General features: G+C 36.4%; 1 protein-coding gene across 3 annotated transcripts in view; it reads right to left on the bottom strand.

Annotated features, from left to right (window-relative positions):
* The window catches only part of DPYD (dihydropyrimidine dehydrogenase), a 930,948-nt gene that overhangs the window by 548,436 nt on the left and 364,494 nt on the right, over positions 1-18,018 (bottom strand). For all 3 annotated transcript variants that reach the window (XM_061411115.1, XM_061411116.1, XM_061411117.1), the window contains exon 9: positions 739-846. In XM_061411115.1, coding sequence (XP_061267099.1) covers positions 739-846 — 108 coding nt within the window. The remainder of the gene's footprint in view (positions 1-738; positions 847-18,018) is intronic.

Here is an 18,018-nt window from a genome sequence, read left to right as displayed (position 1 = left end):
TTGATCTAAGAGAGGCAGTTTCTTGTATTTTTCAATTTAGGAGAATAAATGTAAGTTCTTATGTTTTCAGTAGGTAATTATATGTTAGAACAGCTTAAGTTCAGAATTCTTTAAAAGTATGTATTTAAGGAGTTTGGCTATTGGTTTTTAGGGAATACCCTGTAGTTTCCTTCTCACTAAGATGATGACCCTAGCCTAGTCACAGCAGAAGACAAGCATAGCTTCCGGTTCATCTTCCTGTTATGTGAAGTGATAGCACACAGAGACTAGGTATTAGGGTAGTCATCAAAATGTTTTACTTTAATTTCATAAAACTGTGGTTCAAGAAGGGACTGAATCTTTCTGCTTGTGTGGATAGAAATAAAGAAGACACGATCACTTGCCCCATTTTAAAACAAACAAACAAAAATAGTTCCCAAAGTGAAATTGCTGCAGTTTCTTATAAGAACACCTTCTGATGTTTGTTAAGGCACTCTTATTTTGAAGCAACTTTTCATAATGCAATTTAGACCTGTATATAATACAGTGAAAAGTCCTTATGATGATGTTCTATTAGGAGGATGGACAGTTATGTGATTCTGGCTAACAATCATATCAGATTTTTTTTTTTTTTACCTTGCTATTATGAAGGATGAACAGGAGATCTGGAAATTTTCCTACTGATCCTGGATTTAACATAATTGTATAATACATATAACAACATAGGCAGTATTAGGAACAGAAGACAATTGGTGATACCTGCTTTACTGCTTTTGGCTACAAGAGGCAGAAAGTCTTTGGAAGTGTAAAACCCCTGGTCCTGTGTCAGGCCTTGGAAGATGTGATCCTTCTTGGGTTCTGGCAAACCTAAGTAATACAAATTTATAAAATATTATTAGCAAGAAGAGTGACTTTTCTTACCGACCATTAGAAAGAAAGTAGAAAGCTACACTCATTAAAATGATGTGGTTCTAAAAGAAAAAAAAATATAACCAAATTAATATAAAAGTGTACAGAAAACAATGTAACAGACATCAGAGTGTACTTTTGATATAAAATTTTTGTACTTGATAAATTGTACTTTTGATGTATATGTAAAGCATACATCATAAATCACACATTTATGTACACATAATTAAAAACATGAATACACACATATAGTGTTAAGAGGGAAATCCGCTTATACTCTTTCCTCATAACAAAAATAATATTTCTGAGTACTAAAGTGCTAAGTATAAAAAATTATCAAGAAAACTAAATGAAAATGTGAATTTGTATTTATCTAGTTCCTAAATATGGAAGCTAATTATAAGGGGGAAAAAAGACTAAAAGACTTCAAAGGAAAAGAGTTTTACCACAAAAATTCAACTACTTCTACATTTCAAAATATACACAAATTAAATAGTAAATGATTAGCTAGAAGACTATTTTGACAAATAAAATGTCTTTTCTATATAAAGACATTTCTCAATTTTAATAAGAAACATTAATTCTCAATAGAAGAATAAACAAAGATAATAAAAACGGGATAAAAAAAATACAGCTTATAAGCACCAGAAAACTTAAACCCTTTAGTAATATAAGAACTGCCAGTTAAAACAATGAGATATGATTTTTCTTCTATTAAAAAGTAAAGGATTTAAGAAAACTACACCATATGGCAAGGTTAAAAATGGGATTTGTTATGCTCCTTTGGTAGAAATTTAGTAGAAACTGGTGCTCAACTTCTAAAAAAAGTTTTGAATCTATCATAAGAAAACACTAAGACATGCAAATAAAGGTTTAATGTACAAAAATGGTAATTGAAAAAAAAAATGAAAGAGAGAGACAAAGAAAGGATAGTGGAATACAAAAATGCCAACAGAATGAATAATACAATTTTATTTTAAGAAAAGAAAAAGATAATAGAATAAAATGCAGTTATTAAAACAAACATTTAAAAATGTGGTAACAGATTGCAATAAAAAAACAATTTTAAATAAACCAGCAGGACACAAAGCATTGTATATTCAAGTTTTGTAAAAAATAATATATATACATATATATATATATAAGCAATATAATCTGAATAGTGATCATTTCTGGGAGTGGGATTAAGGATATTCCATTGTGTTTGTTTTTTTTTTTTTCCTTATTTGCCAAATGGTCTGTAATATTCATGTATCAACTAATTAGGAAATAATTGCCAACAGTTTGAAAAGAATATGAATAGGCAACTAAAATGTTTTCAAACTACAATTGAAACAAATCTGATAGCTTTCACTTCACTACAGGAAAACTTTTCATCTCAATTCCATAAGGAGGAAATTTAAATTTAATGTTATTTACTATCTAAAATTCAGTCGACCAATAGGCCATTCCAGAGAAGTAGGAGTTTATTTCAGAGTTAAATGAAGGGCAATGGTAGTTGGTGGATACAAAGAGCAAAAAGCATGGTGCAAGGGATGAGTTTTGTTGTGTGAGATAAGGTAGATACGATATTTGACCTGAAAACTGAATGGGGCTTGTGGATTGAGTTTGTAGCCAGCAATAAACCACTCCTGTCCCTTCAAATTAAATCAAACGTTTTTCTTCCTTGTCCATCACCTCCTCCATTTACTCCCTGAAAACATTTGCCTTTTGTATTTAGATTATTCTAAAAGCATTATTTTAAGTTATTTTAATTATTTAAGAAAGTTAAACAAATCATTTGACTTGCCTTTGTCTTACTTCTCTATAACTGAAAGGAGGATAAGTTTATTTCTTCATTTGCTGACATTGATGAATATACTTTAGTCTATTTGTAACATGGCAACATATTATATTACATTACACTACACTTATTCCTATAATTACATTTATTACATAAATGTGTGGTTATTAATGTAATTATTTTAGAAAGACTGAGATGGGGGTGGATACACTTACATAAATAAGAGGTGACTAAGTACTTGAATATCCTAATGACAAAATAATTTTTCTCAAAAGTTATTAAGATGATTGTAGTTTAAGCTACATTTGATTAGTCAAAGGAATATAAATCATTTTATATCCATATATATAAATAGACATATATTTAAATAATGACGTGTCACCCCTCTTATATTACTATACCACAGAGATTGTGTATGTTCTATGATACTCATTTTCTCATTTTCCTGTTAAAAAACAATAAACAACAAGGAAAATAATGTGAAGTGTTTTGCAATTTCAAGGTGATATGATAAGGAAAAATGTTTAAGGCAGATCAAAAACAAAGCACAGAGAATGCAAGTGGTGGATAAGAATTTCAGTTCCTGGTAACAAAGTCTAAGATCATTCCTTTACTAATTCCTAATCTGATCTTTTTCACTATTTGCTAAGGACTAAGGCAAAATGGAGATTTACATCTGTGCTTAATTTCTAGACCCACTGCTAAAATAACTGTTATATAAAGAAATGCAGGGCATTCTTATTAAGTGCACTAGCTGACCCACAGAGATGATGACTTTTTTTCTCTCCACGAGAACTATTTCATGAGAAAAAAGCTTTGGTAAAATTTAAATTTCCCTTTTTCACTTGAATCAGACACTGACAAAGATGACTGTGTTTCCTGTTTTCACCCCACTCTGCATTTATCACTGTAATGAATTTAACATTTACTAGCTCAGATTCTCCCTGTAAATGTTCCGGAGGGCACCAGTTACATATCCTGACCTATAGATATTGGCTTGAGGAGAGGAAAAATGAGCCAGTAACTAGACAGGGTCATTATGACTGGGTTATCTCTGCAGCCTATTTAGCCACATCCCAGTTCACGCACACTTTGAGATTCCCAAGGTCCATGGAACCCTTCTCTCCCACCTGGGTGGCCGGTCATCCAATAGGACCATGTATCTGAACCTCTTCTCACAGACTCTCATGTACTCCAGCCCAGCTGTCAGAAGTACCCTAATCCTCTGCTAACCATGACAGCTCTTGGGTGATTAGGAATAGGGTTTTGTCATCAGACTTTGACATGAGTTCGTCCTCTCTCATATTTCTGACTGTGGTTTTCTATAAGTTTCTATGCTAGTTTTATGTATACCTAGCTAAGTATGCCTGTCAAATTATCAACCAAACACTAATCTAGGTATAACTGTGAAGGCATTATATAGATGTAGTAATATCTATAATCACTTGATTTTAAGTAAAGGAAATTACTTCAATAACCTGGGTAGGCCTCATCCAATAAGTTCAAAGGTCTTAAGAAATAAAATGTTTCCTTAAGGAAGAAGAAGTTCTGTCTGTCTGCTGCCCTGACCTATACCTTTCAGATTCGTCAGCTTCCACAATTGCATAAGCCAAATTTTTCAAATATATTATACCACTCTTTCTATCTTATATTTCCTAAAGTTTTTATCATTTGAGAGAGCCCTGAAATAATTCATTACTCTCTCTGATCTTCTACCTCTGCATTTCTAAAACAGGAATAATAATTATATTCTTGCATAGATGTGAGATTTAAAGGAATACAAAGCATTGGGACCTAGTACATAGTAAATGCTCAATAAATATTAGCTATTAAGATAGGGTTAGCTGTGAAAATAGAGGAAGTGAAAAGCAAAGGAGAAAAGGAAAGATATACCCATTTGAATGCAGAGTTCCAAAGAATAGCAAGGAGAGATAAGAAAGCCTTCCTCAGTGATCAATGCAAAGAAATAGAGGAAAATAATAGAATTGGAAAGACTAGAGATCTCTTCAAGAAAAATTAGAGATATCAAGGGAACATTTCATGCAAAGACGGACTCAATAAAGGACAGAAATGGTATAGACCCAACAGAAGCAGAGTTGGACTATAAAGGAAGCTGAGCTCAGACGAATTGATGCTTTTGAACTGTGGTGTTGGAGAAGACTCTTGAGAGTCCCTTGGACTGCAAGGAGATCCAACCAGCCCATCGTAAAGGAGATCAGTCCTGGGTGTTGAGGCTGAAACTCCAGTACTTTGGCCACCTGATGTGAAGAGCTGATTCATTGGAAAAGACCCTGATGCTGGGAAAGATTGAGGGCAGGAGGAGAAGGGGATGACAGAGGATGAGATGGTTGGATGGCATCACCAACTCGATGGACATGGGTTTGGGTGAACTCCAGGAGTTGGTGATGGACAGGGAGGCCTGGCGTGCTGCGGTTCATGGGGTTGCAAGGAGTCAGGCACGACTGAGAGACTGAACTGATTATTTGGTACTTTCTATTTTTTTTTTTTTTTCAAATTCCACATCTTGTGGCAAGGAAAGAATAAAGCTTAAATAAAAGTAAAGTATTAAACTTTAGCAAATTTAAACAAAGTGCTACAAAAGAAGAAAAATGAAGCAACCTTAAGTGAAATATGAAAGATAATGAAACTTGCAAATACCCATCTATCAAAGGAAGGTTTCCCTGAGAGTAGGTGGCATATTAATAAATAAGGTACGTGTCTATACTAAGATGATTTCAAAATGGCACTGAAATGACTTTTTAATTCATCTTTCAGTGGGAAGAAGGAGGTTTATGAATAAAGAGAAATTGACAAAGATTTGACAAACAAAACAGCTCAGTATAATATATGTATAGTGTTCTTTGTCTTCAATAAGGCCAGATAGTTTCTTTGTTCCCCTAGAATAGTTACTGAAGTTTTTGGTTTTCCATCATGTATTTATACAAAGGAACACCTTCTTAAGAAGCACTGAAAGATTATTATTTTCAATTCTCCAAAAAAAAGAAAAGACAAAATTTTGCTTACATTACAGAAAATCTGACTTAACATGTATTGATTATTTACAGGCACTGTTTTAAGTGTCTGACTTATAGGCAGGTGATTTTTATATACCAACTCATTTAATTCTCCAAACAACTCTGTAAGACAACTCTTTATTATCTGCATTGCAGATAAGAGAATTCTGATGAACATAAAGATTAAGTAACTCTGTGGAAGGTCATAGAAGAAAGAAGTAGCAATGCCAGTTTCTAACCTGGACAATCTGACTATAGAGTGTGTATGCTTTAACTTGAAAATGCTGCCTTTGCCATATACAAGGTTTTAATTAGGCCATGTTATAATGTGTTGCTACATAACAAGTGATACCTAAATTAATCATTCAATCTTAAGCTGTGTTAAGATTCACTGTAAAGCTCTGGATACATATACAACACAGAATGTTCCTCTCTAGTGGGAGAGAAAAGACTGGCTGCTTCTCTAGACTGTGTCTTTGTTTTGTGATTACTTTCCCTAGCATAATTCCTTTCGAAAATGTTTTCTTCCTTTAGTGTATTCCTCTTGGCTGTCTACTGGTTATTTTTCAATGATTTGATATTCTTTGAAATCTGTATCTCTGCTTTGTTTCTGAAGCAGCTCCCTCTGGAGCAACTACAGGATAAACAACAGCAGGGTATACAGTAAATTATTTTTGCTCCATATTAAGTTCTACACAACTTCAATGAACATTAACATGATATTAAATATTCTGTTTCATGTTACCGTCTAGTAAGTAATAGAGGAGGAATAAGTTTCAAAGGATGAGTCTTCATAGCCATTATAGGATGGGCATGTTTGTGAATTTCTCAGATTTTATATGTAATACCTGCGGTTGTTACTTCACTGGGTCTCTTATTCCGTGTTAATTGATTTGAGCAAGCATTAGTGTGATGCCTCTCATCTGAATGACAGCTAAGCTATCACGGGAAAGATGGTGACCAGATAGACCTGTCACTGGAGACAGCCTCACACACCCCACAGAAGTGGAGAAGACAGCACACAACACTGTGAGACTGCCTCAGGGACCCGGCAAAAGAGTGGTTTATGAGAAAAGGCAGTACTCTAGGATGCTGAACTGTCTCGGCAGGTTCTTCAAGTCTTGTTATTTCACAGAAGTGCTTTTTTAATAAGATTTTAATAGACATAAAATCCCACTGACTATGTCCTACTCTCAAGTCTACTGGCTGCACACAGCAAAATGTAGCTGATGGTAAATGTCCTAAGTGTTTTACTTTACTCAGTACTTCTGTATCTGAGACCTTGTTTTCTTCTCAAAGAAGCAAGCATGTTGTGTGATCTCAGTCCTCACTGCTAAGCCTGGTTCGGGGAATGGTGCTACATTAGGAAGAACAATAACGTGACGATTAAACATGGATTCATTAAACAAACTCTAAGGGACACTAAGCTATCTACCACAGCTATGCACCTGTGCCTCTGTAAGAAATGTCCCTGTGTAACCATTGGTTTTATTTTTGTTTATTAAATCTTTTTAAGTATCTTAACATCAACTTACTTATTTCTAGCATTTGTAAACACAGCATACTGAATAAGAGTGAAACATCTAAGTCATTTCTGCATTAAAATTCTAGTTTTAGCACTTACTGGCAATTATGACCTTGGGCAAGCAAATTATTCTTTCTGGGCAGCTGCAGCCTTATCTTAGGTTTGTTAGGAGAATAAAATGAAAACAATACATGTAAAGCTCTTTGCATAGATGTGAAATTCATGTTTCCTTCTATTTATATTCTTTCCCTGAAAGCCTTTGTTTAATATAATCAAATGATACATTTGGCTAGATATAAATTAAATGCTCATCTCATCCATGATATACACAATTAACACTCCTGAGCATTTAAACTGTCAGTACTGGACAGACTGGTTAGAATTTTTAGGTAAGAAAATAGGCATGAGCAATGAGGGGTGGCCTAGCCCAAAAAGGTGGAAATTGATCTCTTAATCCCAACCCAGACAGGCCTAGGAGAGCTCAGAGATATGCTACAAAATAACCACAGAGACTTTTCTCATTCCTGAACATGCTCTAGGCACACAATGGATACAAACTAACACAGGGGCTTCCTTAAGTAACCTTCAGTTCAGTTCAGTTCAGTTCATTGGCTCAGTCCTGTCCAACTCTTTGTGACCCCATGAATCACAGCACGCCAGGCCTCCCCGTCCATCACCAACTCCCGGAGTTTACCCAAACTCATGTCCATCGAGTTGGTGATGCCATCCAGCCATCTCATCCTCTGTTGTCCCCTTCTCTTCCCGCCTCCAATCCCTCCCAGAACCTTAGGCAGCTAGAAGATCATTCAGTTCAGTTTTCAGTTTAGTCATTCAGTCCTGTCTAACTCTTTGAGACCCCATAGACTGCAACATGCCAAGCTTCCCTGTCCATCACCAACTCCTGGAGCTTACTCAAACTCACGTCAATTGAGTGGGTGATGCCATTTAACCATCTCATCCTCTGTCATCCCCTTCTACTGCCTTCAATCCTTCCAAACATCAGGTCTTTTCCAATGAGTCAGTTTTTCGCATCAGGTGACCAAAGCATTGGAGCTTCAACTTCAGCATCAGTCCTTCCAATGAATATTCAGGACTGATTTCCTTTAGGATTAACTGATTTGACCTCCTTGCAGTCCAAGGGACTCTCAAGACTCTTCTCCAACACCAGAGTTAAAAAGCATCAATACTGTGGCACTCAGCTTTCTTTATGGTCCAACAATCTTACATACATGACTACTGGAAAAACCATAGCTTTGGCTATATAGACCTTTGTTGGCAAAGTAATGTCTCATCTTTAATATACTGTCTAGGTTGGTCATAGCTTTTCTTCCAAGGAGCAAGCATCTTTTAATTTCATGGCTGAAGTCACCATCTGAAGTGATTTTGGAGCCCAAGAAAATAAAGTCTGTCACTGTTTCCATTGTTTTCCCATCTATTTGACGTGAAGTAATGGGACCAGATGCTATGATCTTAAGTTTTTTGAATGTTGAGTTTTAAGCCAGGTTTTCACTCTCCTCTTTCACTTTTATCAAGAGGCTCTTTAGTTCTCTTTGCTTCCTGCCATTAGGGTAGTGTCATCTGCATATCTGAGGTTATTGATATTTCTCCTGCAATCTTGATTCCATCTTGTGTTTCATCCAGCCTGGCATTTCACATAATATAGTCTCCATATAAGTTAAATGAGCAGAGTGACAATATACAGCCTATATGGCTCTCAAATTAATTTCTTTAATGTATATATGTTTTATTAAGCCATAATTGAAATATATTAGTTTTAGGTGTACAACATGATTCAATATTTGTATATATTGCAAAATGATTACCACAGTAAGTCAAGTTAACTGCCTTGCTTTTAGAATGAAGATATTCCTGACTTACGTATGAGATTGTTCTGAAAATGAGGTAGAAAATTATGCATAAAAGCACTTTGGAAGGTTTTTTAAAAAGCACTCTGACTAAATCTAAAATAACATTCAAATGTAAGTTATTATTACTGTCTGGTAAAATTCAAAAGGACTTCCCTGACAGCTCAGCTGGTAAACATCTGCCTACAATGCGTGAGATCTGGGTCCGATCCCTGGGTTGGGCAGATCCCCTGGAGATGGGTAAGGCTACCCACTCCAGTATTCTGGCCTGGAGAATTTCATGGACTGTATAGTCCATAGGTCACAAAGAGTCAGACATGACTGACTTTCACTTCAAAATACAAAAACTGTGGATAATAAAGACTCGTTTATAAAAGATTCATAGTACACACTTTCACAAACAGAAAATATTGTAGTTAATTATAAGAAGATACTTAAATGGCTGTATATAGATATGTAAATGTAGGAATGAGTCATAAATTTGCATATTTGTGGATACACATGTTTATATACTTAGAAAAAGTAAACTATTTCCATATCAAGCTTGAACAGTTGAGATTACAATATGGAAGTAAAGTATTCTTTTCAAGGGCCTAAGCATTTTACAATTCCACAATGGATTATAAAGTTCTTCATCTCACTTAAAAATCATTTATATGGCTCAAAGGATTTATATCTTATTTCCAAGGGAAAACAGTGCCATAAGGGTTATCATTCTAGGATCTATATATTGACTGGAAAGAGAACAGATCAATGATGCCCTATTGTGATTATTTTCTCAATAAAACTCCCCTCCTTTTTTCTGATACCCCACTGTAAATATGTTTAGCTCTGAGTGTTCAGACTGAATTCAGAAAGAATAGAGTGATTCTATATAATACATATGAAATCAGATCACCATGCATCACAATAGTATTCATTTCACTGATTTTTAAATCCCCATTAAACATCTGTTGTGTATAACCACAGTCTAGTCCTTCTCTATGTGACTGACCACAAGCATTAATTGTATGGATCACATAATTCATTAGAGCATAGCAAGATGAAGACTTTCAAAAAATGTTATGAATGAAATCATCTCATATTTTTTCCCATTTCATAAGGTCTTCTTCTATACAAAGACATATAACAATAATGACATCCAGAACTAAGAGAAGTAATGAACGTTCATATAATTTTGGATAGAGGCTGAACAAAGATCTTTTTACTTTTTTTGTATTTCATTATAAAAATAAGAAAATTTTAAAAGTACTGGGGGAAAAAAGCATTGGAGAAGAGAATAAAGTAAACAAACATAATAATTCCTACAACATAACAAATGCATTTCACTTTGGTTTTATGATTTCATGTAGAAAATATCTACAAGTTCTATTATACCAATGCTGCTGCTGCTGCTAAGTCACTTCAGTCGTGTCCGACTCTGTGTGACCCCATAGACAGCAGCCCACCAGGACAGGCTCCCCTGTCCCTGGGATTCTCCAGGCAAGAACACTGGAGTGGGTTGCCATTTCCTTCCCCAATGCATGAAAGTGAAAAGTGAAAGTGAAGTCGCTCAGTCGTGTCCGACTCTTCGTGACCCCATGGACTGCAGCCCACCAGGCCCCTCCATCCATGGGATTTTCCAGGCAAGAGTACTGGAGTGGGGTGCCATTGCCTTCTCCAATAGCAGTACATAAAACTTCATATTAAAACTTAGTGTCAGGCTCCAATGTAGAGTTTGTATGGGTGACAAACAATACATGAAATAAAGCATTGTATTCACAAGATCAACGCATATGAAGTAAACTACTTGAATCCAAGGAGTTAAAATTCTTCTAGAAGATTTTTTTACCTGTTATAAAATATCTAGCAATTTCATACAACACAATGAGAATACTGCTCACTATGCATTTCATTTGTACTCTCATAATTTTTACTTCTTTTATACACCTGGATAAAATGGAGAGAGAGAGGAAGACTTTATTTTCATTAAGACAATAATGTCCAAGAATTCAAAGATGGATAAAATATCCTTGAGTGTATTTTACTTTCCTGATAAATAATGCTTATACTTAGGATTGTTAGGTAGTTAGAATAGGAAAAAAGACCCAGAATGGCAGTGGCTAAAAGACAAAGAAGGGGAAAGCCCACAAAAATAGAACAAAGGAAGGTCCGAGGACCAGAGTGAGGACCTCAGGTGAAGCAAACAGCCTCCTTGTTAGCCCAGTTTACATACTGCAGGCTCAAGGGGAGGGGACAGAACCATAAAAAGAGGAGCCAAAATTGAGCCTCTGGCTCTCTTCTCTTCTCATCTTTTGGGTCAGCCCGCCCTCACGCCTCAAGGATTTTCCTTTGCTTTCCAAATAAAACCAAGCTGTAACACTGGGTCTGTCTATCGCTTCAAATTTTTGATGTGGTGAGACAGAACCAAGGAAGTTACACACTCCCCAGACATCTGTGGTGCCGTTTCTCATATTTAACCTCGCTGAAACAACCTTGGCTTGACCCCCGCGAGGCAGAGGCCAAGCACAGCAGAAGTCCAACTCAGCAAAAACTCCCGCAGTGGAAGCTGAGCATGAAGAAAACCCAGCACAGGGGAAGTGACAAGAAGCCCAGCATGCTGGAAACTGGGGTATCGAAAACCAATTCGGCAGAAAGCTCATGCAGCTCAGTCTCAGATGCCAGAAGACCTCCGGTTGGGGTAGGAAGTCCTCGCCCCTGTGTCTGGAAGGACATATGGCTAACAAAATCTTAATTCCTTTACAATCTCGCATTTCTTGTTTCCTTGAACCACCCTCACATGGGCAAGCAGCAGTGGGTTCAATTGAGGGACTCTGGAGAGGCTACTCCCCAGTGTGTCCTAAAGGCTCCACTATCCTCTGCACTCCAGTAGTCTTACCCAAGGGGGTGGGGATTCTTCTGTCTTTAATCTTCTTTGTGCCAAGAATCGGGCCAATGAAAACTGTGAGTACAGTTCAGGTATTTAGCAGATTTTCCAGCAAGTTATGAAGAAGATTCCTCGGCACGTTTTCCCCCCTGCTTTTTCCTCCCATCCTTCAGTTCTTCTTTCCCAGGACTTGAGCCCAGCCAAAACCCAAGGTGCCTGGTTTTAGAACCTAATGAGGCTCCAGCTCTTGATGTCTCGTTGCAAAAAAAATTCAGTGAGAGACACAGTGATAGGTGAGAGGTGGATTTGTCCAGATTTAGAGAGAAGCACACTCCACAGGTTGTGGGCCACTGCAGAGAGCCAGTGTGGCAGCCATGGAATGTGGTGCAGAGTCCAGAATGTCAGTGGCTAAAAGACAAAGAAGGGAAAAGCCCACAAAAATAAAAGGAAGGAAGGTCTGAGGACCAGAGTGAAGACCTCAGGTGAAGCAAACAGCCTCCTGGTTAGCCTAATTTACATAGGGTAGGCTGGGGGGAGGAGGAAAAAAACATAAAAAGAGGAGCCAAAATTGAGCCTCTGGCTCTCTTTGCATCTTTTGGGACAGCCCGCCCTCAAGCCTTGAGGATGTGTTTTCCTTTGCTTCCCAAATAAAACTGAACTGTAACACTAGGTCCATCCATCACTTCAAATTTTTGCTGCGGCGAGACAGAACCAAGGAAATCACACACTCTCCTGACAGGATCTACCTTATCTACTGTTCTCTATATAAAAGGACACATGAAGGAACCAAAAAAAAAAAAAACCAAAATCTTGGACCAAAAAAAAAAGATGAAATATTTTTCTTTATATTTTTGTAATCTTTCTTATAATTAGAAAAAATTATTTAACTAATTAAAATTTAATTTTAATATGAACATAAGATCTCATTAAAAGCTCTCTTCCAGAAAAGATATATTAATGTAATTTTCTATTTCTGTCACAAAATTATACCTAGCCCTTTGATTCTTGGTATTATTTATTAAAGTGTGCTTTATCTCTTGGGCCTTTTCTATTTATTTTCCTCTCTTCTCTCTTCTCTGTTTCTCATTTTCATTTGGCTTTTGCTCTAAAACAATTTCCTTAAATTTTAATCCTCACATCATGAAGTAAGGGTAAGCAAAAAAATTCAAAGAACATGCCTCAGGCAAAGGTTTTTTCCTTAATGACTGGAATTCTTAGATGGTGTTAGAAAATTACTATTTAGGACTATGTAGTATACTATATTCCAAAGTAAAGAAATCATTAATAATAAAATACTAAAAGGAACAGTTATATTACAAAATAAATCTACCAGGCTTACAAAGAAAACAAATTTGCAACAGCCACCTGCTGTGGAGATGAGGCAGTAATCTCAACAGCAGGAAATAAAAGAGAAGAGAGGAGAAAAATACAAAAGCACAGACATTAAAAAAGTAATTAAAACACTTATCTCCATCGACATACATAACGAAAAAAACCCTCAACCAGCCACCTAAAAACATACTCTATTGAACTGCACAGCAGGAAATAGCATTAAAGCTGCCACCATAAACACACATTCTGTAGAAGGGAGAAGACCCCTTTAAAAACGTAATCTCAAAAGTATTACTAATGTGTTAATCACCAGTAAATGTACCTCACATTCATTGTATCGTATTAGTTACCTTCTCAAAGGTATTTTTAATTTCATTTCTACGCTTTTTATTCAAATAAATTCTTAAGTATAGGTACTGGTAACCTTTTTATTTGTCATCTTTCTAATGAATTTTACAACTATATTGTGAGGCTAAAGTATTCTGTACTATCAAAAACTTTATGCAAAACATTTTAATATAACATGCATTTAGATAATGCAGTAAAACTGTGTCCTTTAAAGCCAAAATCATCTTTGCTATAGTACTGAAATAAAGAGTGAAACACAATGCAAGAGTTGAGGTCATGGATTATGGATTAAAACTGAAATGAAAGCCAAAAATCATTCTGAATTACTCACGTATGCCCTGGCCTTCAAAGCTCTGCAAAGTGAAACAACACAAGTTTAAGCAAGCAAGTGGCAGACTTTACAATAAAGACCATGCACCCAATGTGCTTGGTGACTCTCTCAGCTGCTGAAAGTTGATTCTTCATCTATATAATTCTCCACAGGCATGTCTGTGAAACAATAGAGAGCTGCCTGATTCAGACTCAAAAGACTTCTAATGGACTTCCGACCTTTACTTTTAAGCTATTAGCTATAGGCTTGTGCCCAAGTCATTAAATTTTAAACCTCGGTTTTCTCATCTTTGAAATTAGAAGAATCACAAAAGTGCATTTCGTTACAGAAATTTCCTGTTACATGGACAAGTAAGCATAATGCAGCTCTATACTGATGAAACAACTGAATTTTACACGCAGAAAAGCAATTCATAATTATAAATATTGGTTTTGCTATCATATAATTAATCTTTTAATTATGCATTTTGTTCTTTACTCAAATGATATATTTCTGAGGAAATTTATTTATCTTCCTCTAAATCACTACTGTGGTTTTATAAATCTTACAAAAAACACTTACCTCAGATTTTTTTTTTCTAGAAATGTGTATGATATAAGAAAAACATTAAATTATTTCCAAGATTAAATACACTTGGAATGTGTTTAGTACTACTGGTATATTGCTAAGCTAAGAGTCTTGAAATTAGAATACCTTTCTAGGAATTCAGAAAATTCCACAAAGTAATAATTTTCCAAGGACATTCTTTATGGATAGACATGGTCAACCATTTCAGAAACACATGGTTGACTTTGAACCTCAATTTGTTCATCTACAAAATAGGCAGATTATCTAGAAACCAAGTTTTGAAACTTCCTTGTGTTTCTCAAAGAATCCAAGACTATGAAAAGTATCTTTGTACATATGTGTATTTTATCATATATGTGTGCAGAGGCTTCATACCTTTCATTACATACCCAAAGGAGCCTGCAACTCAAAAATGCTTAAAGAATAATATTCACCAAGATTAATTCAACTATGTCATATCATTTGGGACTGTGTGGATCACAAAAACTGTGGAAAATTCTTTAAGAGATGGAATACCTGATCACCTGATCTGCCTCTTGAGAAATTTGTATGCAGGTCAGGAAGCAACAGTTAGAACTGGACATGGAACAACAGACTGGTTCCAAATAGGAAAAGGAGTTTGTCAAGGCTGTATATTGTCACCCTGTTTATTTAACTTCTATGCAGAGTACATCATGAGAAACGCTGGACTGAAAAAAACACAAGTTGGAATCAAGATTGCTGGGAGAAATAGCAATAACCTCAGATATGCAGATGACACCACCCTTATGGCAGAAAGTGAAGAGGAACTCAAAAGCCTCTTGATGAAAGTGAAAGTGGAGAGTGAAAAAGTTGGCTTAAAGCTCAACGTTCAGAAAACGAAGATCATGGCATCTGGTCCCATCACTTCATGGGAAATAGATGGGGAAACAGTGGAAACAGTGTCAGACTTTATTTTTCTGGGCTCCAAAATCACTGTAGATGGCGACTGCGGCCATGAAATTAAAAGATGCTTACTCCTTGGAAGGAAAGTTATGACCAACCTAGACAGCATATTCAAAAGCAGAGACATTACTTTGCCAACAACGTTTCGTCTAGTCAAGGCTATGGTTTTTCCTGTGGTCATGTATGGATGTAAAAGTTGGACTGTGAAGAAGGCTGAGCACCAAAGAATTGATGCTTTTGAACTGTGGTGTTGGAGAAGACTCTTGAGAGTCCCTTGGACTGCAAGGAGATCCAACCAGTCCATTCTGAAGGAGATCAGCCCTGGGATTTCTTTGGAAGGAATGATGCTGAGGCTGAAACTCCAGTACTTTGGCCACCTCATGCAAAGATTGACTCATTGGAAAAGCTTCTGATGCCGGGAGGGATTGGGGGCAGAAGGAGAAGGGGACGACAGATGATGAGATGGCTGGATGGCATCACTGACTTGATGGGCGTGAGTCTGAGTGAACTCCGGGAGTTGGTGATGGACAGGGAGGCCTGGCGTGTGCGATTCATGGGGTTGCAAAGAGTCGGACACGACTGAGCGACTGATCTGATCTGATCTGGTGGTTCAGATGGTAAAGAATCTATCTGCAATGCAGAAGACCTGGGTTTGACTCCTGGGTTGGGAAGATCCCCTGGAGAAGGGAATGGCAACCCGTTCAGTATTTTGGCCTGGAAAATCCCATGGATAGAGGAGCCTGGTGGGCTACCTGGTGGGATCACAAAGAGTCAGACACAACTGATAGACTAAACACACATACAGTATCATTTATCCAACTGCCATTCCAAGTGCATGGAGTGTGGTCTCAAATGCCAAAATGTAATGTAATTATCCACACCTAACAACTGCTACACACCATGAATGAATACCAATTCCTCTAAGAATTTGTAAATATACTAAGGCCTGATAGAATTAAGTAACAGTTTTGACATCAGACATAACTTTGTTCATATTACTACTCCACTATATATCGACTATATCTTATATATTAACGGCAACTTAAATTTCAATTCTCAGTTTCCTTATCTATGAAATCAGGTAGATTAACTGAGATAATATATCTTGATAATATGATAAATGCTTACAATAGTGACTGGCATGTGATAATGCTAATCAAAGAATTGGCTTTTATATATTTTACCTTTCAAAATCCTATTACTTGCAATAGCTGAATAATATTCCATTGTATCATATAAATCAGCCACTAAAAGGAACAAAATAGGGTCATTTGTAGAGACATGGATGGACCTAGAGACTGTCACATAGAGTGAAGTAAGTCAGAAAAACAAATATAATATATCAATGCATATACATGGAATCTAGAACATGGCACAGGTGAACCTATTTCTCAGGCAGGAAGAGAGGCATAGGCATAAGAAACAGACACGTGGACATGGGGGGAAGGGGAGGGAGGGGCAAGCTGGGAGATTAAGATTGACACATATATACTACCATGTGTAAAAGAGAGAGCTAATGGGAACCTGTTATAAAACACAGGAACCTTAGTTAGCTTAGTGCTCTGTGATGACCTAGACAGGTAGGATGGAGTAGGATGGTGGGAGGGAGATCCAAGAGGAAGGGGATATATATATATACATACAGCTCACTCAGTTAACTGTACGGCAGAAACTAACACAACATTATAAAGCAATTATATTCCAAATTTAAAAAACCTATTACTTTCAACTTGCACCTTCCTTGATATTTTTCTTTAATATTTAATATAATTTTAATATAAAATACCACAACTACCAAAACTACAGATAATTTTTAACTTAAGTGTCAATCAACATTTCCTTAGGTGTGGTAATTAACCATATAAAACTCAGCACATTAAATGTATATTCACTGTATGCTGCTGCTGCTGCTAAGTTGCTTCAGTCGTGTCCGACTCTGTACGACCTCACAGACGGCAGCCCTCCAGGCTCCCCTGTCCCTGGGATTCTCCGGGCAAGAATACTAGAGTGGGTTGCCATTTCCTTCTCCAATGCATGAAAGCGAAAAGTCAAAGTGAAGTCGCTGAGTTGTGTCCGACTCTTAGCGACCTCATGGACTGCAGCCTACCAGGCTCTGAATAGCTAGTTCTAAAATATTTCATACATAAAAAAGTCAAGCAAAACTACAGTCTATCACGATCAACATTCAAATTTGGATACTAGTTGTGATTTTCAATTGTATTTAAGATCAGATGGAAATAGAAATCTTAAATGTTTCATTTATCTAAACACTTATTCATTAATATATATTGAGTGCCTACCATGTGCCAGCTGACACATAAGGTACTAGAGATACAAAGATAAATAGCTTCCAATCTAGTGGGAAAAGGACATATAATCAAAAACGTCATAAAGCAAGGTAAGTGCTATGACAAAGAGATGCATAGATAAGTGCACAGAAGCCCTTACAAAACACACTTCACCTGACCTGGTGACACTGGTAATTATGTTAAGTATTCAAAGTATTCTGGTAGTCACATATGGATGTGAGAGTTGGATCATAAAGAAGTCTGAGTGCCAAATAATTAATGCTTTC

The sequence above is a fragment of the Bos javanicus genome, chromosome 3 (genome assembly GCF_032452875.1).
Source record: "Bos javanicus breed banteng chromosome 3, ARS-OSU_banteng_1.0, whole genome shotgun sequence".
NCBI classification, from domain to species: domain Eukaryota; kingdom Metazoa; phylum Chordata; class Mammalia; order Artiodactyla; family Bovidae; genus Bos; species Bos javanicus.
Note: the sequence above shows the minus strand (reverse complement) of the source record. Positions and strands in the feature narration are given on the sequence as shown.